Source organism: Mirounga angustirostris, unplaced genomic scaffold, assembly GCF_029215605.1.
Source record: "Mirounga angustirostris isolate CCGP_5_RB_7025 unplaced genomic scaffold, mMirAng1.0.hap1 SCAF_8, whole genome shotgun sequence".
Lineage (NCBI taxonomy): Eukaryota > Metazoa > Chordata > Mammalia > Carnivora > Phocidae > Mirounga > Mirounga angustirostris.
This window is the reverse complement of record NW_026991716.1, coordinates 33,323,323-33,349,177: the sequence shown is the minus strand read 5'-3', so window position 1 is coordinate 33,349,177 and position 25,855 is coordinate 33,323,323. Positions and strand designations below refer to the sequence as shown.

At 43.4% G+C, this 25,855-nt stretch overlaps 1 protein-coding gene across 4 annotated transcripts in view; it reads right to left on the bottom strand.

The window, feature by feature from the left end:
- The window catches only part of CUNH6orf89 (chromosome unknown C6orf89 homolog), a 46,650-nt gene that overhangs the window by 14,279 nt on the left and 6,516 nt on the right, over positions 1–25,855 (bottom strand). For 3 of the 4 annotated variants that reach the window (XR_010413613.1, XM_064597543.1, XM_064597544.1), the window contains 6 exons: positions 21,829–22,036; positions 20,872–21,085; positions 7,127–7,281; positions 6,855–6,994; positions 5,394–5,523; positions 2,455–2,578 (listed from right to left, as the gene is read on the bottom strand). Coding sequence is in view for 3 of the 4 variants with exons in the window: in XM_064597543.1 (XP_064453613.1) it covers positions 2,455–2,578; positions 5,394–5,523; positions 6,855–6,994; positions 7,127–7,281; positions 20,872–21,085; positions 21,829–22,036 (971 nt within the window). In the remaining variant the exon portion in view is untranslated. Of the gene's footprint in view, positions 1–2,454; positions 2,579–5,393; positions 5,524–6,854; positions 6,995–7,126; positions 7,282–20,871; positions 21,086–21,828; positions 22,037–25,855 lie in introns of those variants that run through there. The other variant, XM_045866807.3, reaches the window with a different exon arrangement.

Here is a 25,855-nt window from a genome sequence, read left to right as displayed (position 1 = left end):
CCCGCAAGATAGTCCCAGGAAAATGGGTTCCGTGGTCAAGGAAGTCTGAGAAACACTAGGTTCCACCTAGGCTTCTGGAGCCTTCGGTACACTAATGTGCACTATATATTGACAAGACAGGCAGTTCACAAAATCAACTGACCCAACAGCCATATTTGCCAAGGGCCTTTCTAAGGGGCTCCTGTTCCCATCCCCAAGGGTCATCAGTGATCTGAGGAACGGTTAAGGAAACACTGACCTATATTACAAGTGGCGTAAACGTAAAAGCTTTAAAAACTTGAACGCTTCAATAATCTCCTGATGGAAAATTCTCTGGAGTATGATGTACCTTACCTTTCTTTAAACTGAGAGCACTGAACAGAATTTAACCTCTACTTGGTGACTCAAGAAAGGTCACTCTGGGCAGTGACTCTTCAATCACCGCACACGTGTGGGCTCACCAGCGTCAGCCTCCGAGGCCTGACCCCTACATCGTTCTTGAAAATGCCTCTCACCACGGGTTTTCTGGTGATCTGTGTCCCTGTCCCCTTCCCCTTGGCCTTCAGAGGACAATGTTATTTTGTCAAAAACCACAGAGCCTGCTTGTCACAGCGTGATTCTTAAGGGTCCCTGAGGTGCTGGAGCTGCCACCTGTCCTACAAGCAGCCCTGAATTATCCTCCTTTGCTGTCAGGGTCTGCCTTCCTGTCCTTGTCTTAATTTATTTATTTTTAAAGACTTTATTTATTGAGAGAGAGAGAGAGAGAGCATGATGGCGGGAGGGGCAGAGGGAGAAGCAGACTCCCCGCTGAGCAGGGAGCCCGATGTAGGACTCAACCCCAGGACCCCGAGATCATGACCTGAGCCGAAGAAGGCAGACGTCCTCTTGGTCCTCGTCTTTAACTGTGGCAGCCGCAGCCACGGCTTCTGTTTCTGCCACTGCTTCAGGAGCCGCTGTCCTCCCCAACCCCGCCACCCCGTTCTTCTCCCAGACCTGCGCTCTTCCTCTTGTTCTAGTCAGGCCCCCATCCTTCCCCACATCACTGTCCTGTGGCTGGCCTTTCACGGACATTGCCGCCCACAGGCCTCCTTTCCTTCTGGTCAGCAAACCAGCCAGTCAGAGCATGGCAGGTGATCATCATGCTTTGGATCTAAGGCTTTCTGCACTATTCCCACCAGGCTTTGATGCTCAAATCTCCTTTGATCACTGCCAGTCATCCATTTACTCCCCTTAATTCTATAACTGGCATTCTAGATGTCTGTGGGATCCAGAAACCTAAACTTTGGATAACTGAGGTGTTTCTGCAGTTGTCTGAACTGTCAGGCATTTGTAGAACAGAAGACAGAAACTATTTCAAGCATCACTATACACTCAACCCCAAATGCCACACAGACTCGTGCAATAGTCCTGCCTTATGGAAGGGTCACTCCACTACAGGAAAATAGCTTCAGAACTATTTCTACACAAAAATCCTCTTTTTTGCAGTAATTCCCAAGGGCCAGGCCAGCTGTGCTCCATTATCAGTTAATGCTTAATTTGTGCATTATTTTCATTTCTAAACTGAAAAAAATTATGTACTGTGGATTAAAGCTTGTCAGAGTTCGCAGTCCGGACCCTACTTCCAAATGAGGGGAAAGGTTTCCAGCGACCAGGGTCTTCTGAAGAGGTAAAATTAAAAGAAATCAGTTGGGAAGATCAGCCTGGGCTCTGTCAGGGACGCTAGGCTTCCCCTAGGCTTCGTGAGGCAGAAGAAACACAGAGGGCAATAGTAACACTTGGTATTTGCTTCTGCCAAGAAAACTCTACTGTCAAACTGATTGCTACGGACAGCAGTTGATTCAAACCTGCTTTTTTGGAATAGGCTTTTAGACTATAATGCACAGAACAGGCCACAGTTGGGATATCATGGAGCCAAGGGTGAGTCATGACTATGGGGCGGGCCCCCGGCTGTGGGACCCACACGGAAGGTAATACTTCCCCACGGGGCTGTTGCCCTTGCATACTGCTTGCACTGTTTTACGAGCAAAACAGGCAGAAAAAGCATTTCCTCGAATCTAGAACTGTACCACCCCGGCCTGACTCTGTTGCAGTGGACACGTAAAGCTTAATGCTTTGCCTAGCTGATGGGAACTTGGGATGGTCACCTCTCATCTCTGGGTCTCAATCTCCTCATCTGAAAAATAAAGGATGGCTCTAAGCATTTCCCATAATGCCTTCTAACTGGAAACTTTTAAGACCAATGGACACATCATGCATTCTAAATGTATATACAAGGAAGCATTTCTCTGTGCTATGTTTCCTCCTTAGCATATTGTTCCACCTAAGCATAAATATTGACTCTGCCCATAAAAGAAGCCTATTTTTGACTCTACTTAATTGAAACTTTGTGAAGACAGTATTTAATTCTCACAATCGTTTCTGAGTTGAAAACTACACAGATCCTGCGGCTGACCTTGCCCCCGGGGCCCCACCTACCAATGTCCCCTGGCTCTAGCGGTGTCGCCAGCGACTGGCAGTGTCTTTGGCACTGGGCGGGGGGGATGAGCTGCAACACAGCCTCACCGCTGCCAACAATAAACAGGTCATGCATCCTATGCATCTGGAGGAAAAAAAACAAGGGAGAAGGAAAGGGAAACAAAATAAAAACCAGTGCCATGGGAGATGAACATACAAAAATATATATATGGCTCTGACTTTTCTAGCAGCCTAAGCGAAAAGGAAAAGAGAACCAATGACACAATTCACAATTATGCCCAAAGGACAAAAACCAACTAGTTTCTCCTAAACCTGGCATCTCCTGGTACTGAGACCAGGGACTCAGTGTCCCTATCTCCTGGTACTGAGATCTCTCTGTGGGTTCTCCTAAAGAGACACTGTGATTTAGTGGGAGACTTCCTCAGCCCCAGCCCTAACACAGATCTAGCACGAGCTTCATAATTCACGGCTATTTCTAGCCACAGCTCCAAAGGAGGCTGAAGGCAAATCATCTACGTACAATTTAACAGACGTCTAGGAGAGGCCAACACATAGTGGTCTAAGTATATGATCTTCCAAGGGTCTGGTTGGATCCAGACTTTTCAGAGAAATAGATGGCCTGCATTTCCTTTGGGCAATGTTCCATGGAATAGTACTTCTTGCTGCCAGGGTTTGGAGGAGAACTGAACAGCAGGAAGTTCAAGTTCACACTTCTGGGCAAGACCTGGGTGAACAGATATATCACACTACTGATGAAAAACTAATGACAGTAAGAATGGCCTTAGATTTCGAACCCTAAGAAGGCAGCCAGGCTCTGCGCCCCCACAGTAGCGACTGCACTTGGGAGGGCAGACTACCGCCACCAACGCACAGAGTGCAACCCGCTCTGTGCCAGGTCCGCTGCGAACCCTGGTCTTGGGGTGGGCAGGGAGTAGGGACAAAGGGAGAGGCCGGGCTGTTCTTGCTCAGGCTTTTCTTCCAACCTAGATGGTGAGAGAAAACCTTTAGGGCCTCTCTTCCCTGTCTCCTCCAGGAAAAGCCTTTCTATGCCCACATAACACAAGGGTCTGAAGGCCAGCTCCCCGGGCCACGTCCTGGTTTGCCCTCCAGAGCACTGGGTCCCTCCAGAGCTTTGGTCTGGGCCCTATCTTCTCCTGTCCCCAACCCTGGTGTCTCTGTTGCTCCCACAGCTCCTGGCCAGGATGCTGTTTCCATGGCAACACTAGAGCCATTCAACTGCCAGTGTTGTGACAGAAGGACTAAGGAGGACTAGTGGCTTATGACTGACTGGCAGAGGCCCTGACACCTGCAGTCTTAAAGAAATCCCAGGACACCAAAACCCAGTGGATGTAGCTCTTTTTCATCCAGGCCTGAGAGGGGGTGGGACCATGTGCCTCTACCCCCAGGAGGGGAAGAAACAGACAACGGGATGGAGCAGGCCAGCCCCAGGCGACCCTGTGCACTGGGTGATGTGGGCCTGGGAGCCAGCCCCTCACCTCTTTCCCCAGTGCCTCTTACAATCGGATCCCCACTGCTTATTTTCTATCCCAAGGCTGCCCCACAGACATATGACTTTACCGGGCTCTAGGGCCCAGGGATGTGGACAACAGGGTGGAGTAACGAGGCTGTCGAGAAAGGAGAGCCTGGGCCAGGGCGGGGAGCAGATGCTCTAAGAAACCAGATTCTCAGGATGTTTGCCTATTTGGATCACTCCCCTTCCCAAAACATGCTTGAGAACCACAAGATGACTCTGATAGGCGTCTGAGTAACTTAGTATTTACCTTCTGGCTGGGATCCTCGGTGTTCCTGTTAAGCAGACTGGTGAAATTAACTTCAGATTCAAGTGGGAAAACCAAGATAAAGATAAAAGCTCTCGCCCAGAATTGTATCATCATTATGAAGATGAAATCATACTAGGGCCCTGAGTTCTAGCCGGGGACAGCAGAATAAACTTCTTTAAAATCTGAGGCAAGAGCCCAGCACCTCCACCCTACTGCTGGCAGACAGAAGTTCTTACTTCTAGACAAAATGATTGTTTTTTATAGGCTTTGAAATTCCTTTACCACGATTCAGCAAATTTGGAGCCAAACAATAGTATTGGGAGGTTGAAAACACAACCCGAGGTTGGTAAGGGTCACAGTTTGGGAAATTTCATCCTAGTAATTCTTCCAAACCAATCTAAACTCAAAAACCTTCCTCAGGAATGAGACTCAACAGGAGAGCAATTCAGAGAAAAAAGTAAAAAGACACAACATAGAACAGCTTGACTCAGTCCACTGGCCCCAGAGAGGTAAATGGGGGCTCTGGGTACTTGGCCGTGGACTAAGTGTTGCTATCCAAACTGGTCTGCCTGCCTCAGGCACATCCCGGCCACCCTTTAATCCCCAACCCTCTCAAGCTTTTTGCTTTTCCAGTTCTCCACCTGAAGTTTCTCATTTGTTTATTTCTGGGGAAAGGTAACCTGGAATGGGGGTTGGTGGCAGGGTGAAAAGCCCTCCTATTAACTTGCTGTGTCCTTGGGCAAATCATTCACTCTCTCTGGAGCTCAGTGGCCCTATCCACAAAATGAGTAAGATGGGCTGCTCATTTATAGCTTGCCTGCTGTCTACTTTGAGGTGGGGAAGTCAGACTAACTGCATCCTTGGGTCCCTTTAAATTTCAGGATTTTACTTCCTCATGTAGAAAAGTAGCTTGACCTCAGGTGTCAAGGGCAGGAAACAGATCTGCAAGGTAACGAGACTTTCTGTAAGCATGCCTTTGTGGAAGGGTGGGCCACTGCAGGTCTCCTGGCTAGCAACAGGTGGAGAGAACTGTAGATTATGTGGGTGTCCCTTCAATTTACCTTCTGAGTTGACATGCAGGGAAGGAAGGGATTATGACATCAGCCCAGGTGCCAAAAGAGGAGAATTCTAGACCCAAGTCCTCTCAAAATGTCCTACCTTACTACCCACAATAGGTTCCGGTTGAAGAAGGAAGCACTTTTTTAAAGAGGCATCTTTTGGAAATGGCAGGTAGGTGAAAACAGGAAAAAGCTCACGTAAAATGTGTGCTCTGTTTAGAGGTCTTCTCCTGTAAAAGTTTGAAAGAGACAAAAGCAATTCAGCTGGGCAAGCCAGCTTCTATCTCCATGACTAACAGAGAGCTAAGCAAGGGTGGGAAAACTGTGGGCGGTGGGTAAACAGGGAAAAATATCAGGACAATATCCTAAGTATTAGATTAATGAATAACAGTCATGCCAAATCAATTAATTGTGACATGCACACGTACACACATAACTCCACAGCCAATAATTTGTACATGTGGGTGGGGTGTTTATAAAATCCAGCTAAAACAACATATAGAGGAAGGAAAGAAATGGTCCATTCATTCTATCTTGGAAAAGAGACTGAAGTAACTAACAGCAGACCAGGCGGGAGAACAGAAGGGAGGAGGAGGAGGCAAAAATCATGAACTTTCTTCTAAGGTGGTATGGCATGCAATGGGAAGCCTGACTAGTTAAACCAGAGTATTCGATCAGGCAAATAAATGGCAAATTTTTAAAAAGACAGAAGCATTGAGAAATTATCTAACAAAAAGACCAAAAAAGCAATTTTAATTCTCTTTTGGAATGGTTCTAAAAGGAAACTGGCTTTCCTTCTTTTTTTCTGGAGAGCAACCTTCACCCCAAAAATGGACCATGTTTTCTTTTTATTTTTTTTTAGAGAGAGTGAGCGTGACCGGGGGAGGGGCAGAGGGAGATGAGCAGACTCCCTGATGAACACAGAACCTGATGGGAGGCTCAATCTCATGACCCTGAGATCACAACCTGAGCCAAAATCAAGAGTTGGACGCTTAACTGACTGAGCCACCCACGCGCCCTGACCATGTCTTCTACAGGACACAGGGAGGAAGAGGGAGACAGACCTGGGTTTCAATCCTGGCTCGGTGACCTTAAGCAAGGTACTTAACCTGATTCCCACTTTTCTGATCTAAAAAATGACAGTGATAATTCCTACTTCCTACGGCTATTATGAGCATCACCAGTGAGGAACAGACACTAACCACTAAGGCACACAGCCTGGCACAAACAAGTGCCAGGAAATGAAGTTTCCCTTCTATTCTTCATGCTTTCTCTTTAGCCCTCAACACTCAGGATGCACAAACACAAATGTTAAACATGTCCTCAGAAATAAATTATGATGCTATCGGGCAATCTCAGTGTGTATTTATGGTGACAGCCCTCTTGAGACACCTCTTGGACTCATCACTGGTTTTTCAACAGTGAGGTTCTATCATTTGACTTGAAGAATGCCTACCCAGTGTGAGGCAGGGGAGGGTCTCGGTGGTAGCTAGTATTGTTCTCACACTTGGTCTGCCCGGTTTCTACCACATGCAGGCTAAGTGCCCTCTTCCACACTCACCACGGATAAGGAAATGGGAACCACCGTTCGGGAAAGCAGCGCCACCACTTGTTGAAAAACGCTTCGCTGAAACCTTCCGTTACCTCAGGGTACTGGCACAGGAAACGCTGAAGCTCCTCTGACAACAAGAGCTGTCCCGTCTTGGCAAGGCAGAAAACAAAAGCAAGACAAAAACCAACACAGGATTCCTTCTCAGGCATGTCACAGAGCCTGACGCTTGTGAGCCATTAAACAGATAACCTATCAGTGGGAGAATAAGGCTTCTTGCTCACCTTGATCACCAGAGGATGCAGTCTCTCAAATTTCTTCGGGGTATCTTCCAGGAGCATTACCTTGAGGGGTAATTTCTGGGCACAGCCAGTGCAGTTGGCAGGGATGGGGTCTGACTCATTCTGCTCACAGTTGTTTGTCCACCAAGGGTCAAAGTCTGTGAGAGGAAGGGATATGGAGAAGGCAGATGCAGAACACAGCGGGTAAACTCTCAGCCTCAGCAATGAAAGTAAAAAGGAAAGATACAATGATTTTTAAAAGCTAACGATGATCAGCACTGGTGACCTCCGAAAAGGTACACATGAAGTAAGTAGCCTCTGAGGAGGGTGTAGATGGCACAGGGGAGAGGGGTGGGCAGGAGAGGTATGTTCTTCAGTATATTCTTCTACACTTCATGGAAAATATTTTTTAATATGTATACGTATCTCCTAAGTCAAATCAACTATGTCAACCAGTTGGAGAAGATATTCAGCAACGTGGGGATGGAGATAGAGCTGTCCCACTGTTTTTTTTTTTATAAAGATTTTATTTATTCACTTGACAGAGAGAGAGAGAGAGAGAGCACAAGTAGGCAGAGTGGCAGGCAGATGGAGAGGGAGAAGCAGGCTCTCCGCTGGGCAGGGAGCCAGATGTGGGGCTCGATCCCAAGACCCCAGGATCATGACCTGAGCCGAAGGCAGACGCCCAACGGACTGAGCCACCCAGGCACCCCGTCCCACTGTTTTTTTTTAAAGATTTTATTTATTTATTTGAGACAGAGAGAATGAGAGACAGAGAGCATGAGAGGGAGGAGGGTCAGAGGGAGAAGCAGACTCCCTGCCGAGCAGGGAGCCCGATGCGGGACTCGATCCCGGGACTCCAGGATCATGACCTGAGCCGAAGGCAGTCGCTTAACCAACTGAGCCACCCAGGTGCCCCCTGTCCCACTGTTTTCTAACCCGTGACCCAAATGTCTGAAAGTCTACAGCACATGGGGGAGGGGCAGGCAGAAAGGGTGGTCCCACCATCAGTGATGAGCCCCACTGTGTGTCGTCTCCAAGTGGAGGCCAGGATGACTCTGGGAAAGAGGAGTGAGAAAAGATGGAGAAGAGATAGGACTTCTCATGAGCCCATCTCTGGGGTAAAGTGAATTATATGTGCCCACTAAGTACTCTGTGGGGCATCTGGGTGGCACAGTTGGTTAAGCTTGGGACTCTTGGTTTTGGCTCAGATCATGATCTTGGGGTCATGGGATCAGGCCCAGATGGGCTCTGCGCTCAGCAGGGAGTCTGCCTGAGATATTCTCTCTCGCTCTGCTCCTGCCCCCCGCACCCCCCTTTTGGCTCTCTCTCTCCCAAATAAATAAATAAATCTTAAAAAAAAAAAGACAGTGCTCTGTCCCAGCTCAGAAGTGGGTAGGGACCACTAACCATGGTGTCTAGCCCCCAGGGCTGCAGGTTGGTCAGCAAGGGAAGAATGGCCGACCAGTCCCTGATGTGAGTGCTAGTTGCCTCGCCATCCCCCTTCTCTCGCAGGTCCTCTGCTGAAGAGTTGGCTTGCTCTCTGGATGCAGCCCTTCTCAGTTTCCCTCTGTTCCTTCCCTCTGACACCATTCTGTTTCTAATGTTATTGCATTATTTCTTGTTTGCTTTCTGTTCCACTCTGGGTTTCCTCTGTGTTCTCTGAGATATGTGCTTATGATAAACTCTAATTTGGATCCAAAATTTTCACAGATGGTTTCTGATTAAAACCCAATGGAGACCAAATCGGGAGAAAGCCTAGAACAAAAGACAAACAGACCACCAAATGTGGCTGAAATTAAGTCAATTCTCTGAACCAATCAACACACTTGGAAACTGACTCCTAACCACAAAACATTTGCTGCAGTCGACAGCAAGTGCCCTTTCCTTGTTTTCTTAAGGCAACAGTAGTGGGGCGGAGGAAATCCCCACCAGGGAAGGACTGCATTTGTTCTTAGCTTGTCTCCTGAGCACCCTCCAAACACCCTCCATCTCTTACAGACAGAACCTGTTTCCTTGAGGCAGCTGCCACCTCCCCTCCTCACGTGCCTCAGTTGTGGGCAGACTGCCAGCCAGGGGACCCTCTGCTGCCCCCTTATCCTGCCAGGGGCCTCCAGGGCCAGCCAGGAACCCTCCTGTGGCACCTGTTTCAGGTGGCACACCGAGTCTGCAAAGTTACGCTTTTTTCTTCTGGGATTTTTTTTTTTTGAGATAGAGGGGGAGAGAGAGAGAGAGATTATGAATGGGAGGTGGGGGCAGAGGGAGAGAGAAAGAATCTTAAGCAGGCTCCATGCCCAGCACAGAACCCGATGCAGGGCTCAATCTCATGACCCTGAGATCATGGCCTGAGCCAAAATTGAGAGTCGGACGCCTAACCAACTGAGCCACCCAGGCACCCCTCTTCTGAGATATTTTCAAATGTTCCTAATTAGAGGTCAAATACAATGAATTCTTGCCCAAATACAAGCACTTTGGGTAATGGACATACAATGAGGCATAAGTAATCATAACAGTATGTTACAATTATATAGTATTTCAGTTTCCAAAGTCCTTGTGAGGGAGTTCTAAGGAAGGAAGGGGAAAGGACATCGACGTGCTAAATGCCAGGCCCTGGGCTGGTCATGTTCACATGCTCTATCATTTACTTTTTACTATATGATTATCGAGGAGGCAGTGCTCTTCTCCCATTACAGATGAGCAAGCGGAGAGTGAGGGGCTACAGCAGTAACCAAGGCACCAGAGTGTGTTGGGAAGAGCACAGTGGGACAGTGGGACAGCTCTATCTCCACGGGTGGCAGTAGAAACGAAAAGTAGGATGGCTGTGATGAGGGCTTCCAGGCTCTGACTCTGAGCAAAACAAGAAACCAGCAAAGGCCTTTGGGTAGTGGTTTCCAATGCTTTAGGAAGGTTATTCTGGGCTGTGACTAGAGTGTCCGAGAAGAGAGAGGCTGGGAAGAGGAAGACTGGGTTGTACTTTGTTTTTGTCCTTTTTTGGGGGGCGGAGGTTGTACCGTGATGAGAGGTGACATATAATGAGAGGTAAACTGAGGCAGTGACGGCACAACCTACAGATCTAAAGAATGCTATGTGCTGAGATTGCCCAAGCACGCCTCACCTAAGGGGGCCCGGAGACAGGAGATGCTGGAGACCTGCAGATTGATCATGACGTGTTCCTGCAGGGATGTGTCCTATTCCAACTGAGTCAGTTAATTATGGCAATTTCTCCAGGAGGTAAGAGTCAAGTGTCAGGAGAAAGGGGCATCATAATGTATACAAAGGTGCTTTAAGGGCTAGGGGCTAGCAGTGAGCAGTTCTGAACCTAAGAGCACAGAGAGATCATTTTAGCTGTGACTTACTGAATTTCAGTTTTATTCTGAGCTTAAGACACTCCTGGGATTTCCAGGTAGAGATGCCCTGAAAAGCAGGCGGAGGAAGAAAACCCCAGGAAGGAAAAATCAGGAAAGAAAAAGAGAGACGAGAGTACTACAAAGAGAATTTAATAAGGTGGCAGAATGTAAGGCATACACATCTAGACACATGAACATCAATTACCTCTTCCTCTCCTAGCTACAGTCATTGCAAAGCTGAAATGGAAAATGGCCTCACTCATTACTAGCAGTAAGCTTCACAAGAAAGGTAAATCTATAGAATTTGACTGGAGGACATAAAATAAGACCTGAATAAATAAACATATCATACCGTGATCCTGGATGGGAAGACTAAATATTAAAAAGAGGCCAAGTCTACCCAAAGATCTATTTAGCAGAACTTGGATAGTCTCCCATCAGAGTTCTTACTGGTGAAGGTAGGGGTGGGGTGGGGCTGTGACAATCTCATTCTAAAGTTTATCTAGAAGAGTAAATGTGTGAGAACAGCAACAGGCAATAATCCATCCCCTGCCCAAATTAACTCTGGAAATAATTTCAGAGCCAGAGGTGTCCTTGGTTATACAAATGACTTACAAAGTCTGGTCGCTGCCTCAAATCTATGGAGGACATCCCCCCTTGGGCCCAGATACCACCGGAGAATACAGTAAGAGCCTATGTCACAGGCCCTGCGCAGATGGTGGACCTGAGGACCCTCACCCCTGACTGCTCACGGGTCACTGGACGGCTCAAGCTCTCCCCATGCTGGGCGTGAAGAGGGAAGGACTGGAGGGAAAGGGCATTATTCTGCTTTCTCTGTGTAGATAAAACATTAACAAAAAACCTCAGCTTTACTGAGATTTAATTCCTAGATCACAAAATTCATTCATTTAAAGTGTACAATTCAGGGGCACCTGGGTGGCTCAGTCGGTTAAGCAGCTGACTCTCGATTTCGGCTCAGGTCATGATCTCAGGGTCCTGGGATCAAGCCCTGAGACAGGCTCCATGCTCAACGGGGAGTGTGCTTGAGATTCTCCCTCTCCCTTCACACCTCCCCCCCCATTCATGCACGCTCTCAAATCAATAAATCTTAAAAAAAATAAACTCTGTAATTCAGTGGCTTTTAGTATATTCACAGAGTTGTAGTAACTATCGCTATTATCCAATTTTAAAACATTTTCATCACCCTAAAAAGAAACCCTGTACCTATTAGACACTTTTCCCATTCTAACCCCTCTCCTGCCAGCCCTAAGCAACCACTAATCTTTCAGTCTCCATGGATTTGCCTATTCTGGTATTTCAAATAAACGGAATTGTGCAATATACGGTCATTTGTGTCTGGCTTCTTTAATTTAGCCTAATGTTTTCAAGGCTCATCCATGTTACAGTGCATATCAGTTGACTTTCCTTTCTATTGCCAAGTAATATTCCGTTACGTGGATATACTACGTTTTGTTTATTCATTCATATGTTGCTGGACATTCCTACTTTGGGGCTATTATGGACAACGCTCCTGTGAATATTTGCATACAAGTGTTTGTGTGGACATGTGTTTTCAATTCTTTTGTGTACATACCTAGGAGTGGAATGACTAGGTCATTTGGTAACTCTGTGTTTACTTTTCTGAGGAACTGCCAAACTGTTTTCCAAAGCAGCTGCAATATTTTACGTTCCTGTCATCTGCCTATCTTTCTTGGAGAAATGTCTATTCAAATCTTTTGCCCATTTTTAATTGGGTTGTCTATTATTGAACTTTAAGAAAATAAATTCTTGAAAAAGAAAAAATAATGAGGCACTTGCTCTTCTAGATGTAAGAACATAGTAGCATTCTATAAAGCTACTGTAATTAAAAGAGTACAGTCAATCCTCACTATGTACAGATTCCGATCTGTGAATTTGCCTACTCCCCGAAATTTATTTGTAACCCCAATCAATTCTTGTGGTGCTTTTGCATTCATCCCCAGCCATGCACAGTGGCAAAGCCTAGCTGAGGTGGAAGAAGGTGACACGTGGCCTTTTGTTTCACCTCTCAAACTGTAAACGAGTGTCCTTTTCACCGTTTATTTGGTGCTACATTTTTTTATATTTTTATTGGTGATTTTGCTGTTTAGAATGGCTCCCAAGGAGGTTATGCATTTGTGGGGACAGCGGTATATGGAACTCTCTGTACTTTCTGCTTAATTTTGCTGTGAACCCAAAACTGCTCAACAAGTAGTTTGTCAATTTAAAAAATGGCCTCCGAGCACAGTGCTAAAGTTCTAGCATTCCTAAGTGCAAGCAGGCTGTGATGTGCCTTAGAGAGAAAATATACGTGTTAGATAGGCTTTGTTTAGGCATGAGTTATAGTGCTGTTGACTGTGAATTCAATGTTAATGAGTCAACAATATATATTAAATAAGGTATCTTTAAACAAAAACATACATAAAGTATTCATCAATTGATGACAATGTGGCCAGAGACTCTCAGGAACCCAACTCTGATTTCCCCTAAGGGCAACGGGTCAATATTCACTAATTCACTATTTGCAGGAACTTTATAGAACATAACCGTAGCAAATAATGAGAACTATGCTTTTATAAAGTAACAGACAAAAGGTTCAATAAAACCAAATGAAGAATGTAGTAACAAATCCAGTATACACACACACACACACACACAATGAGAATATTTAATTTGTGATAAAGGTCAATTTTAATTCAGTGAAGAAAGGATGGATACAGTAAATTATGTTGGGACAAGTAGCCACCTATTTGGAAGAAAATAAAGTTTGATCCCTACCTTTCACTATACACTGAAATAAATTCTAGATAAAGATCTAAATGGATAAAACAAAATTTTAAAAATAATTAGAGAATATGAGATGCTTTTATAATTTTGGGAGAAATAAAGGCTTCCTAAGCAAGACACAAACCAAAATGCCATGAAGAAAACATGCAACCAATATTTGCGTATGAGGCAAAGAACATCTCTAATGTACAATGAACTCCTATTTAATAAAAAATGTTAAAAGGGCAAAGAATATGAACAAGCAATTCACAGAAAAATAAATATAAATAGCTGATAAAACATGAAAAGGCATCCAATTCCAGTAACAATCAAAGAAATGCAACTTAAAATAAGACACCATTCTTTGGTTTTCTAACTAGCAAAACAATGACAATATCTGGTGTATATATGCTGTTTTTTTTGTTGTTGTTGTTTTAATTAGAGAGAGTACAAGCAGAGGGAGCAGCAGGCAGAGGGAGAGGGAGAAGCAGGCTCCCCGCTAAGCGGGGAGCCCAATATGGGGCTCGATCCCGGGACCTCGGGATCATGATCTGAGCCGAAGGCAGACACTTAACCGTCTGAGCCACCCAGGCGCCCCGCATATATGTTGCTAATGAAAGTATACATTGGTATAAGTTTATGAAAACAATTTGGGTAGTATTTATTAAAATTTAAAATGTGCATGCTCTTTGACCCAGCTGTTCTACTTCTAAGAATCTCTTAAATAATAGTACATGTATATAAAGATATATATGTATGAATGTCCCAGGTGCACTTTTTTATAATAGCAAAAAAAAGGACAAAAAAAACTCCCTAGAAACTTAAATTATGGAATATTCACAGAATGGAATAATATAAAATCCAGAAAAGTATATATACTGGGTTGAACAGGGTCCCCCCCAAAATTCAAGTCCTTCTGGAATGTCAGAATGTAACAACAATTGGAAATACGGTCTTTGCAGATGTAACTAATTAAGATGAAGTCACACTGAAGTAAGGTGGGCCTTAAATCAGCTCTAAATGGTAACCCTATATGAAGATGAGAGGACCACACAAAGACACACACAGGAAAAATGGCCATGTCAAGATGGGCGCAGAGACAAGGGTTATGTTACCACAGCTAGGGAACACCATGGATTGCTGGCAACCACCAAAAGCTGGAAGAGGCAAACAAGAATCTTCCCTGGAGGGAAGAGAGCCTTACTAACATCTTGATTTTGGACTTTAAGTCTACAGAATTGTGAGAGGATGAATTTCTGATGTATTAAGCCACCCAACCTGTAGTACTAGCGGAGGTATGTACATAAGCCCTTTTTCTGTGTGCGTGTACCAAAATATATTTATATATGTTAAGTATACCTGTCTGTATAGCCACGGAAAAATTCAGAAGTATGTTTATCAAATTATAACCAGTGGTTGGTTGGGTGGAAGAGTGAGAGGAATTGAGAGAAGTGTTTTGTTTTTTTTTAAAGATTTTATTTATTTATTTGACAGAGAGAGACACAGCGAGAGAGGGAATATAAGTAGGGGGAGTGGGAGAGGGAGAAGCAGGCTCCCCACTGAGCAGGGACCCCTGATGCGGGGCTCAATCCGGGATCACGATCTGAGCCAAAGGCAGACGCTTAACGACTGAGCCACCCAGGTGCCCCGAGAAGTTTCTTTATTAAAACTGTATTTTTTTTTTTTTTTAAAGATTTTATTTATTTATTTGACGGAGAGAGACACAGCGAGAGCAGGAACACAAGCGAGGGGAGTGGGAGAAGGAGAAGCAGGCTTCCCGCGGAGCAGGGAGCCCGATGCGGGGCTCGATCCCAGGACCCTGGGATCATGACCTGAGCCGAAGGCAGACGCTCAACGACAGCCACCCAGGCGCCCCTAAAACTGTATTTTTAAAAATAAAAATCTTATACCTCTTTATTGTGTCTTTATATGTGTCTTATGTATTTTCCAAATAAAAAGGTCATTGGAGACCATGAAAACTTAAGCTGAGAATATCAACTACGAAATGTAGAGTTCAGTCATCTTAGAAGGCAGGCCTCTGGAGAGGTACCTGACAGGAGCAGAGACATTGGCCAGGCTGGTGGCCAGCAAAGAAGGAGGGAAATGACGAGGAAAAATGGATTACTGGAATGGGGTAGCCTATGCCATCCATCTAATTAGGGGAGCCCAACTTCAAGAGGGAGAGCCACTTTTGATCTCTCTACAGCCTTGAGATCACCAAGTGGATGAAGAATGTGCTTATATTTTGGTGGGAAAGGACTGAGGAATGGCCAGGTAGTAATTGTCTTCCTCCCCTTCCCATAAAATCCCCAACAACAAAAGAATTACCCAGACTTCCTACTTGGCCTCCATCTACCTGAACGGGCTTCATCCGATGTGTTCTCTACACAACTGGCTAGAACCATCATACCACAAAGTGAGCAACCTGGAAAATAGCCAACAGCACACAGCAGACCATCCCATGCCATTCTGTACACAGCTCTTCTTCAGCCACCTTACATGCTGCATCTCACTTCCTTCCAGTCCTCTTTTTCTATCCCCTCCCTGCAGCATCAGACAGAAAGGCCTGTGGAAGCTGGATAGTCACCTCCTAACTTTCTTTTAATGTCTAAGGTTTCTTTACTCCAAATAGCCTCCTTATATTAGCTATTTTTTTTTAAGATTTTATTTATTTGAGAGAGAGAGATCACGAGCAGGGGGTGGGGTAGAAGGAGAAGCAGACTCCCTGCTGAGCAGGAAGCCTGATGTAGGACCGATCCCAGGACCCTGGGATCCTGACCTGAGCTGAAGGCAGACGCTTAACTGACCGAGCCACCCAGGCACCCTATGCTAGCTAGTCTATATTTTAAAAAGGTATGACAGAGAAGTGAAATCCTACATGTTACACACACACACGAGGAATATTACTCAGTCACAAAAAAGAATGAGATCTTGCCATTTGTGACAACACAGATGAACATAGAGGATATGTTATGCTAAGTGAAGTAAGTCAGGCAAATATGAATACTATATGATTTCACTTACATGTGGAATCTAAAAAACAAAACAAAAAAAGCAGCAAGAGACCCGTAAATACAGAGAACAAACTGATGGTTGCCAGAGGGAAGGGGGGTGAGGAGGGATGGGCAAAATGGGTGAAGGGGCCTGAGAGGCACAGGCTTTCAGTTATGCAATGAATGAGTCACAGAAATGAAAGGTACAGCTTAGGGAATGCAGTCAATGGTACTGTAACAGCGCTGTATGGTGAGAGACGGTGGCTACCCTTGTGGGGAGCACAGCATGACATACAGACTTGTCTCATTACTGTGCTGCACACCTGAAACTAGGGTAATATTGTGTGTCAACTATACTTCAATTTAAAAACATGGTTTCTAACTGTGAGACTTTAGAATAGTCAATCCCCGGCACACGTCAGTCTCATCTTTGAAATGGACATAAAAACGGTAACCACTCTGACTGCTGTGACTACTGAGCAAATACACGGCCCAGGACATGACACAGGGCCTGATATCCAGGAAGTGCTTGACAGAGCTGCTATTATCACCTCAAATTTTATTTGCAAATAAAAGAACAGGACATTCCCTGAGGTCCGAGCATTTCATCTTTGGGCACTGGCCTAGACTCTGATTAGGTCCTTAGTTCTAAGTCCACGAATGATCCACTATTCTCAAAACTCCTTGATGTTGCCGGATCTTTCAACCTTCCCTTGAAAGTTCACGGATACATGAAGTTCCAGTTATGCAGTACAGATCAAGAGATACATTTTCTCATTGTAGATGGGAACTATTCCAGGCCTCCTCAGTATAAATGGGTGTCACAATTAAAAATTATAGATGCCTAGGGGTGCCTGGTTGGCTCAGTCAGTAGAGCGCATGACTCTTGATCTCAGGGTTGTGGGTTTGAGCCCCATGTTGGACGTAGAGATTACTTAAAAATAAAATAAAATAAAAAATTACAGATGCCTGAAATAAACAAAGTAACTGGGCCTAACATGAGGGAGCCTGGCTTGGCTGAGGGCAGAAACAGCAGGCAGTACGTGTGGTGTGATGGACAGAACGCTAGACTAGAGTTAAGAAACAAAGGTTCAAGTGCCAGTTTGGTATTTTTAGCTGGGTAAGCAGGTAACTTCACTTCTCCTGTCCTCCATTTCCTCTTTACAAAATGGGGCTATGCATTAGATCAATGCTAAAGTTCCTTTTTAGCTCTAAGACTCAGTGGTGCCATGGAAGAAGGGTGAAAGCCAAGAGTATGGTGGTAAGATCAAAGTGGGTAAAAAGATAGGAGGCTGGGGGGGAAAACAAGAACTAAGAATGTGATTGCAAAGGGAAAACTATGGGTTAATAAGATAAAGGATTTAATCAAGTAACAAGTCAAATATTACCTGTAAAGGTGCAGACAGGAAGATGAGCTGGGCTGAATGCCTAGGAAAAGACTAGATCAGGAAAATTCTAAAGGGCCAAGAGCTTGGCTTATCTTTGGATCTGTAGTACCAGCTGCAAAACCTTATTCCAGGCACTAGGGAGCTGAGAGCTGAGAGTGAAGAACTCCAAAATCAAGTATTTTTTTTTTCCCCCCAAATCAAACTTAGAGCTAGAGTCTCCAGGCATACTATGAGGCTACACACTACTCCCAGCAGAAGCTAAGAGATCAGACTCTGAGGATAGGATGCCTGGGTTCGAATCCTGATTCTATGACTCACTAGCCTTGGGACCTTGGGCAAGTGACCTAATGTCATTGTACCTTGGCGTCTCCATCTTTAAAACAGGCATAAAACCAGAACTTACCTCACAGGGATATTGTGAAGATTAAATGAGACAATATATGGAAAACCGTTTGAACAGGGCCTGGCAATCTGGTAAGTACTAAGTAAGTGTCAGCTTATTTATTTTCTGCTGCAGAGTGGGAGGTTGACGTGAGTCACTAGAGAGTCACCTCGTTCTTCTCATCAAGAGGATTCAGGAGCAGGGTTTCCTATCCAAGGCTGGAACCTAGAAAAAGAACCCCACTTCTGTTGCCTTTTGTTCCCTGGCTGGAGTCAAGAGGAAAAAGTACCAGAGGTCGGCAGGAAACCTGGCACCATTGGTGGCAGTGCCTCGGGTACCTCAGCACTGCTCCCACCACTGCCCTTGGTCATTCCCAAGGTGCCACTGCAAGGAGTGTCAGATGACTGGGGGGGGGGGGGGGGAGGCGGGGACGGGTGACAGGTTAGACAGACAGGCCAGCCCCAATATGCTTGCGGGCTTTCCTTCAGGGAGCTGAATCTGCCATGCCATTCTCTCTACATTTACTTTAAAGGTATCACTAAGTTGGGGCGCCTGGGTGGCTCAGTCGTTAGGGTCCTGGGATCGAGTCCCGCATCGGGCTCCCTGCTCAGCAGGAAGGCTGCTTCTCCCTCTCCCACTCCCCCTGCTTGTGTTCCCTCTCTTACTGTGTCTCTGTCAAATAAATAAAAAAAATCTTAAAAAGGTATCACTAAGTAATCCTGAATAAAAGGCAGCTGTTTTTTGGTACCATGACATTAGGAATGGTAACTTACATTTTTTCCCTTTCTTGCCCTCTTACAGGCCCAGCAGTTCCTATTTCTTGTACCTAATTCTCCCCAATATGTTTCTATTTACCCCTTATAATATTATGCATTCTTAAGTTTCCTTCCAAATGCTATGCAATATGCTGTTCGTTTTACATGGCCACAGCTTCCCAGAATGATCACACACAGGAAAATATGGTGCATCAATATCCACATTTACAAGTAAAAGCAGCACTCTAATAGAGTCAACAACAGGGCGCCTGGGTGGCTCAGTTGGTTAAGCGACTGCCTTTGGCTCAGGTCATGATCCTGGAGTCCCCGGATCGAGTCCGCATCGGGCTCCCTGCTCGGCGGGGAGTCTGCTTCTCCCTCTGACCCTCCTCCCTCTCATGCTCTCTCTCATTCTCTCTCTCTCAAATAAATAAATAAAATCTTAAAAAAAAAAAAAATAGAGTCAACAACATTAGAGAGCTAAAACCCCACCCTTCCAATGCTCTCTCTTTACAACTGACCTCCAAGGACTCATTTTATTTCCATCTGCAAGGCAAAATATTCATTTGGAGTGGACCCAATAGTTAGGCTTGTGGATGAGATGCTATGATTTCTTGAATTACTAGACTCTGACTTAGAGAATAAGCAATCATGGTCCAATGACTCTCACTTCCTAATTTAATAGCCTGTGGAAATTTTCCTTACAGGATGGGGAGAAAAAAAGTAACTGCCATCAACCTGGTGTTAAACACTGCTAACTTCATCTCTATGAGCCAAAGAGCAGAAGATACCTTGAGGGAGGCAGTGACAGGAAGAAGGGAAAGGAGGCTAATGCATGTGAGGATGCAGTACAGGCTGGCCTCATTGACAAGTTTCTCTGGATCTTTCCCCCATGTGCTCTGGACCTTCCTGACAGGGGTGTTGGAAATGTCACTTTTTTTTTTTTTTTAGCTTTGTTGATGACATTTCAAAAACAACCCTCTCAATAAATACAATGAAGTTATGTCCGGAATTAAAAACTTTCTATATATGAGCTAATTCAAGAAAAGAAAAACTCACAAGGCTTTTTGTTTTATAATGGTCCCTTCCTCTGATTTTAGTATAATTTTGGAAATCTTTCCATAATTTCCTCCCTCAAGTGTACAAAAATAGCTTTCAAAGGAGACTCAATCCAAGTGATTTTTATGACTGATTAGGTCTTGGCTTAAAGAGGGGCATTATAAAGTGTAGTTTCCACTAGGAAATTTTTGCTGGAAGCAACACTGAAGAGAAAACATACTTCCTGAACAGTTATGCTGGAACCTAAAGGTTTCAGAACATGATTACACAAAAAGTTCTAAATCCATCTGTAAAATTAATTTACACATTCCTTCATATGGGCAAATAAGATTAACACTGCCAAATAACAAAATCCCCTCCACTGTTTCTCAAAAAGTAAATTTCAAGTCTTATCATGTTATGTTATTCTCGGAAGGAAAGTCCTCAAATGATGCGTCAGACTAGAAATTCCTGTGGTGCACTTATGCACCGTTACTAAGTTTAAATGCTTTTTAAATTCAACTTACTGGCAAAACTGTATACTTAGGAGCACTAAATAAGCACACTGTGAGACAGAGAGAAAAGACTAAACTAAAAGACCGTGACAAACTGGGACAAAAACCTAGTCCAACACGCAAGGACTATTAAAGGATCTGGTTAAAAGCAAGCTGGACTCAGATGCTTTCAGTAAATCAAGAGCTATTTATTAAAATGCCTATTATGGATAGGGAGCACAGGAGAGAAAAGGGTAGAATAATACACATTCAGATCTTTCCTAAAAACAAAAACACTCATCTCTACCCCGTGTGCTCTGGCATTGGAGGGGGGGGGGGTTGAATATGGCTCCCCCAGAAGTGTTTTTCTGGCAAGTTTCTTAATCTCTCTGAGCCTGTTTCTCTATCTGCAAAACAGGGACAATAAAACCCATCAGTCCCCACAGAATTAAGTGAGACAAAACAGGGAAAGTGTTTCTCATTAGATGTCAATACATGTTATTTCCTTTCCCATCATATACTGTCAAGAAAGCTGTATCTCAGAAGTAGTAAAATGCAGCATTCTACCTGGAAAGGGTCTGTCTTCATCACCCCCATGCAGAGGAACTCCCTTATTTTCTGGCATATACTTCTTGGTAATGGGCAAGGACATCAGCCGGATGTGATGGATGAGTGAGCGCCAGGTGTGAGCTCCAGAAAGCACCGGTTCAGGTGGTAATGGGCTGAAAGGTTGAATCACAAAGTAGGCAGTGAGCAAGATTAATCCCAGGGTTACAAGGACCTACAAGGAAAGACAGGGAAAGGATTAATAATTGTCCCAGCAAACAAAATACTTTAATGCCAAGAAAAAAACCCGCCTCTTCTATTATTTCCAACGTGCCTTAGGAACTGATCCATTTTCATAAACAAGCCATTTACATTCACTTCTTTTTTTAAAATTTTATTTATTTATTTATTTATTTATTTATTATTATTATTTTTTTACATTCACTTCTGAAAGCACTGGAAGTTTGAGAACTATGAGGACTGCAAGGCTCACCAAGCTTCTATCATACGACCTGGGGCTATTAAAAATTATACACAGGGCGCCTGGGTGGCTCAGTGGTTAAGCGACTGCCTTCGGCTCAGGTCATGATCCTGGAGTCCCTGGATCGAGTCCCGCATCGGGCTCCCTGCTCGGCAGGGAGTCTGCTTCTCCCTCTGACCCTCCCCCCTCTCATGTGCTCTCTCTCATTCTCTCTGTCTCAAATAAATAAAATCTTTAAAAAAAAAAAAAAAAAATTATACACAAATAAAGTTTAAAATATACACAAATACAGTTTAACTATAAATATATAGCTTTTCATCTAGGATATTTAACAAAATAGTCAAATTTCCTAGTAACACACAGTTACTAGAGCAAAGGCCAATTTATTCACAGAAAAACTAAGGTTTAGTGATAGAATCAGTGGACAGTAGTTTTTGGGGAGAAAGTTGAAGAGTTTATGCTCTGTAAGGTATCTCCACATCAGAACACATTTTTACCTTATACATAGCTATCAGGAGAGGGTACTGGGGTGGCCCCCTCTGAGGTTCATTCTTTTCCAGCAGCTGTCGGATAAATTTTTCAATTGCCTTCTCTGACATGCCACACTGATGGCCTGTTTGTCTCACCAAATCAACAGTCTCTGAAAGTTTGTCATAAATGCTGAGCTCATTGGCAGCTAGATCCATGTCTTCCAATACAAAATCCCTGGGAGAAAGAAAATAAATGTAAAAAGGATGGTTTCTTTCAAGTACTTCCACCTCAAAGCTCCTTCCTTTAGAACAGTGCTTCCTGACCATCTGTTGGGCAGGACCAGCTTTGTGTTTTTCCTAATCCACCGCAGGCCAATGTTTTTGTAAAAAAAAAAATCTATGTCTAGACAATGTCAAGTTAGTGCTACACAGCTTTTAGGTGTTCCTTAATTGTGGGCTGGTAACAAACTGTTTATAGACCCGCACTGGTTCCCAAACACTTTGAGGAGCACTAGTCTAGAGCACAAACAAATCCCTAATGGGACTCTGAAACACTAGTACCAAAATGATTTCTGAAACTAATCACAAGAGGTCTGCTACTGGTAATTTACTTAAATAAAAAGAAACACAATATGGAGTGTTGTTGATGTTATTTCTTTGCATTTACAACAGATACGCCTTTTAGCAACATAAGAGGAGGAACTAATCACTGAAAGCAAGATTTACTGCAGGGGACACGCTGATACGCTTTGTTATTGGCAGAGCAAGAATTTCAAGCAACACAAAAACCATGGCACTGGGACTCTTCAGACCTTGTAGGCTGCAGTCCTCAAGCTTTTCCACAAATACGATTTGAGACAATAAAGAGCCTTTTATTTGTATTTTACATACTTAAAAGACCTAAGGATCTTTGATTTCAAAATTCAATTTTTCTCATAGTTACTTCAAAGCCAAATTGTTTCACAGTGGCCACAGAACAAAAGGTAAAAACTAGTGAAGTAGAATACCTTTGTAAAATGCAGTTAAATTTAAATTTAAAGAGTGCTTGTGCTACAAAATAGTATTTTCCTTCACTTACAGAAGAAAAAATTGTGCTTGGGATTTACGTTCTCTTCTATTGGTCTTTTTTTTCCCTTAAATGTAGAGGTCCTCTTGTCTCACATACCTCATCCCCAAAGTGCTTCTAACCCCAAAAAGCACTGACAGGGTACAATTCTATTTTTTCAGTAAGGAGATGCTGCCACCTGTAGAGCAGAGGACACAGTCCTGGAGCTCAGCGGAGAAAAGCAGGCCCGCAGTGCCTCCAGCCAGCGAGCACCTCAGCCCCTCTCCCCTTCCAGCAGCGCCTCCCGAGGACTGCTTGGTCCTCTTTATGACTGTTAACCCTTTAGTTCACTAGTTTTGAAGTGTGCCTATACATTAAAATCACCTAGAGAGTTTTTAATGAACGCTCATACCAGGGCCTCAACCCAAACCAATTAAATCAGAATCAGACTGCTAATGGCGAATTAATAGGCAGGGAATCTAGACTTTAAGGAATTGGCTGGGGGAGGGGAGAAACCCCCCCAGACCTCATGAGGATAAATCCCTTCCCCAAAGTCTGTGCTCTTGCTCAGTGTGTTTTTTATAGGCCATCTAGCCTTTCATTTCAAGGTTCAGATAAAAGGATAGGTAAACTCTATTTAAAAATGTGTATTTTCAACCAATGGTGCTGGGACAACTAGATATTCACATGCAAAAGAATGAAGTAGGACTCTTTCTTCTACCATACACAAAAATTAACTCAAAACAGAGCAAAGACATAAACTTAAGAACTAAAACTATAAACCCTTAGAAGAAAACATAGGGGAAAAATCTTCATGACACTGGATTAGGCAATGGTTTCTTAGATATGGCACCAAAAGCATAAGCAGCAAAAGAAAAACTAAATTGGACTACACTAAAATTTAACAATTTTTGTACTGTAAATGATACCTTTTAGGAAAGTGAAATGACAACCCACAGAATGGGAGAACATATCTGCAAACCATATATCTGATAAGAGATTGATATTCAAAGTACATAAAGAATTATTACAACCAATAATAAAACGATGGCCCAATTTAGAGCTAGAGGGAACTTTGCAAACCTCCTAGTTCAGTCCTTTTATTTTTTGGATGCGGAAACAGACCAAGTGACTCAGCCAGATCATAGCAGTGTAGTGTAATAAATGCCACAACAGGCGTATGTTCAAATTCTGTAAATACACATTTTAAAAACGTCTCTATGGAGCTTTATATACCATAAAATTTACCCAATTGAAATGGGGAAAGGATGTGAATAGACATTTCTCCAAAGACGATATACAAATGGCCAATAAATTCATGAAAAAATGTTCAACATCATTAGCTATCAGGGAAATACAAATCAAAACCACAATGAGACACCACTTCACAACCACTGGAATGGCTATAATAAAAAAATAAGATAATAAGGTGGCAAAGATATCGAGCACCTAGAACCCTTGTACATTGCTGGTGAGAATATAATACGGTGCAGATGCTTTGGAAAAGTCTGACAGTTTCTCAAAAATTTAAACACAGTTATCATACGATCCAGTAATTCCACTTGTAAGTATGAACCCAAGAGAATTTAAAACATATTTCAACACAAAAACTTGTATACAAATATCCAAGCAGCATTATTCATAATAGCTCCAAAAGAGAAGCAAGCCAAATGTCCATGAACTACTGAATGGATGGATAAAATGTGGTATATCCATACAATGAAATATTATTGGACAATAAAAAGGAATAAAATATTGATCCATGCTACAACATAGGTGAACCTTGAAAATATTATGCTAAGAGGAAGAAGACAGTCACAAAAGATCACATAAGACTGCATTAATAAAATGCAAAAAGTCAAGAATAGAGGCAATCTATAGAGACAGGAAATAGATTAATCAGTGGTTATCCAGGGGAGGGAGAGGAGATGAATGAAGAGTGGCTGTTAGTAGATACAGGGTTTCTTTCTAGAGTGACAAAAATGTTCTAAACTTAAATTGTAGTGATAGTCGCACAACTTTGTGAATATACTAAAAATGTACACTGAATTGTACATTTCAAATGGGTAAATTTTATGGTATATAAAGCTCCATAGAGACGTTTTTAAAATGTGTATTTACAGAATTTGAACATACGTCTGTTGTGGCATTTATTACATTACACTGCTATGATCTGGCTGAGTCACTTGGTCTGTTTCCGCATCCAAAAAATAAAAGGACTGAACTAGGAAGTTTGCAAAGTTCCCTCTAGCTCTAAAATTTTAAGAGCAGATGAAGACTTCAGGAGGTAGAAAAACTCAATTCATTAGAAATTAAAGACTTATATGCATTCCTCTATTACCACTTCCTGTTATGCCATCCTATATGCCAGGCACCATGCTAAGTACTCTAGAAACATTATCTTAGTAAATCATCACAGCAACCCCAGAAGGTAGGTGTGACTTTTTTTTAAGTTTTTAATTTTAATTCCAGTATAGTTAACATACAGTGTTCTACCAGTTTCAGGTATACAATATGATGATTCAACAATTGTATATATTACTCAGTGCTCATCATGGTTAAGTGTACTCTTAAGCCCCTTCACCTATTTCCCCCATCCCCCCACCAACCTCCCCTCTGGCGACCATCAGTTTGTTCTCTATAGCTAAGAGTCTGTTTCTTGGTTTGTCTCTCTTTCTTTGCTTTCTTTGTTTTGCCAAAAGGTAGGTGTGATTAATCCCATTTCACAGATATTGAAACTAAGGCTCAGAAAGGTTCTATAACTTGCTGGGATGTGAAGTCAAGTGTGCCTGACTTCAGGATTGATGCTTTTAACCTTTATGCATGCTGTCTTCCTTACCAAGTATTTTCCTATTCTGAGCTGGCAGTGCGGAAACCACAACACCGTGTCCCTCAATTATCACAACTTAGTGGTTGAGAACTAGAAAAGTGATCAACTACAATGATTCCTGGAAAAAGAATAAAGCAGTAACTTATTACAATATTTTTCACATTGTGATTTTGTGAATA